This window comes from Triticum aestivum, chromosome 1D, assembly GCF_018294505.1.
Source record: "Triticum aestivum cultivar Chinese Spring chromosome 1D, IWGSC CS RefSeq v2.1, whole genome shotgun sequence".
In the NCBI taxonomy this organism is placed as follows: domain Eukaryota; kingdom Viridiplantae; phylum Streptophyta; class Magnoliopsida; order Poales; family Poaceae; genus Triticum; species Triticum aestivum.
Genome location: NC_057796.1, coordinates 316,540,917 through 316,542,786, shown reverse-complemented (window position 1 = coordinate 316,542,786; position 1,870 = coordinate 316,540,917). Strand labels below are relative to the sequence as shown.

The 1,870-nt window shown below is 51.4% G+C and overlaps 1 protein-coding gene across 1 annotated transcript; it reads right to left on the bottom strand.

Moving 5' to 3' along the window:
* Positions 1 to 503: 503 nt before the first annotated feature.
* Positions 504 to 1,267, bottom strand: LOC123169149 (em protein CS41-like). The gene is made up of 2 exons (XM_044587004.1): positions 1,056 to 1,267; positions 504 to 951 (listed from the first exon to the last, which is right to left on the bottom strand). The coding sequence occupies exons 1-2, from the start codon at positions 1,174 to 1,176 to the stop codon at positions 788 to 790; spliced, it is 285 nt and encodes a 94-aa protein (XP_044442939.1). The 5' UTR covers positions 1,177 to 1,267; the 3' UTR covers positions 504 to 787.
* Between the last annotated feature and the right edge of the window lie 603 nt (positions 1,268 to 1,870).

The following is a 1,870-nucleotide window of genomic DNA, read 5'->3' as shown; positions in this document are numbered from 1 at the left end:
AGCCAATTTCTTAGGAGGAGAAGGCCGACGATGACGATGGCGAGGATGGCGGCGACTACTCGGCGTTCAGCCAGTTTTTTTTAGATTAGTTTATATAATTGCTATGTAATGAAAATCCGCGAACATGTCTAATATGCCCAAGTTCGCCGAAATTTAGTCGTGTTTAGCCGAACTTCCGAAATTTGCTATATATTTTTTCTTGAACGCGCGTGGGGACGGCCTTGGGGCCGGCGGCTGGGGACCAACTCGCTCCAGGCCGATTTTTTTTTTCACCGGCTCATCCCCAGGCTGCGATTTTAGGCGTCCCCTGGAGGGACGACGGCTGAAGATGCTCTAACAACCATACCGTCGAAATTGTAGTACCACCGGTTATCTTGATGCTCGAGGGTTAGATCCCGAACGGGATTCATTGGGCGTCCATCTCGCTGAGTTCGTAGGTTTAGGATTTCTTGGGAAATCTATATGCCCGTACATTGCTGAGCAGTAAAGCTGGAGTAAGAACATTGCACACAGACGGAGATTCAGATTCATAAGAAACAGACACACTACATTACATAGCTTGGTCACAACTTACAACGACAACTACTACCAGCTAGTAGAAGCTAGCTGGGACACTAAAGCACACACGATCACGGTACACATGATCACCTATTACATGCGTGCTCACGTCAAGATCCGAGTACCTGACGACCTTTATTATTCAGTACCTGGGACACACTAAACGGACTACAACCAAACACGAGCGAGCAGTCAGCTGCTTTGCTGAGCTAGGCACTGAACTGAACATCTAGGACTTGGTCTTGAACTTGGACTCGTCGATGTCGATGCCCTCCCTGGCCGCGTGCTCGCCGCCGGACTCATCGTTGGTGCTCAGCCCGCCCTTGCGCCCCATCTCGCTGTACCCCTCCTCCCCCATCTGCTCCTTCCGAGTCTGCCCGCCACGGCTGCGCCCTGCACACATTCGCGCGTGTTACAACAATGCCGGTTCAGTATTTAGTATTGCATTATACTAAGTACTACTCCCTAGACTTATAGGAACGGAGGGAGTACGTTACCTTCGGCGAGTTTCTCCTGCGCCTCGTAGCTCTTCCCGCCGGTGCCGCCGGGGACGACGGTCTGCCCCTCGCGGGCCAAACTGTCCAGCTCCGACCTCCCCTTCTCCTGACCGGACGCCATTCCTAACAGGTGCTCGACCGCTAAGGTTCCTGAAACGGACGTCTGTATGCGTGTGTGGTGGTGTATGCAACTGCTGGTGCTCGAGCCAATGATGGTGGCAAGGACGAGCCATACGCCGCGTTTTTATAGCAGGAGGGGCGCGGTGCGCCGTGAAGCACGGAAGCGGCACGTGTGCAGGGACGCGGACGTGCGTCGGCCTGCTCGTTGTCCCTGCTGTCGCGCCACGTGTCCCGCAAGGGCCCGGAAGACAACACGTAATGGGCGTGCCCTCCCAAGGCATAGAGTTATCCGAGGAAGGGGAGGAGCCGAGAAGCTCAAGGCTAGGAATGGCACCCGCAGGGTTTGGGTATGGGTGGAGCCACCCCATATCTTTACCCGTCATCCCAAATCTTACCCATCATCCGTACCCATACCATATTTGTTGATGGGCATAATTTTTTTCCATACACGTCACCCGTCAGGGTAAATTGGTACCCACGAATAAAATCACCTAGATTTACAACACATCAATTTGAGAATTACATAGTCATAAACAATAACTGATAATAATAATTTATAAATAACAACACATCATGACGGCAACGCATACTTGTTCGTGGGCTAGCTATTGCGGTGCGGCAGCCTAACATGAATGCATGATGAGGTCTTTTTAGAGCTATGGGATTTATGTACATATAATATGTTTAATATGTGA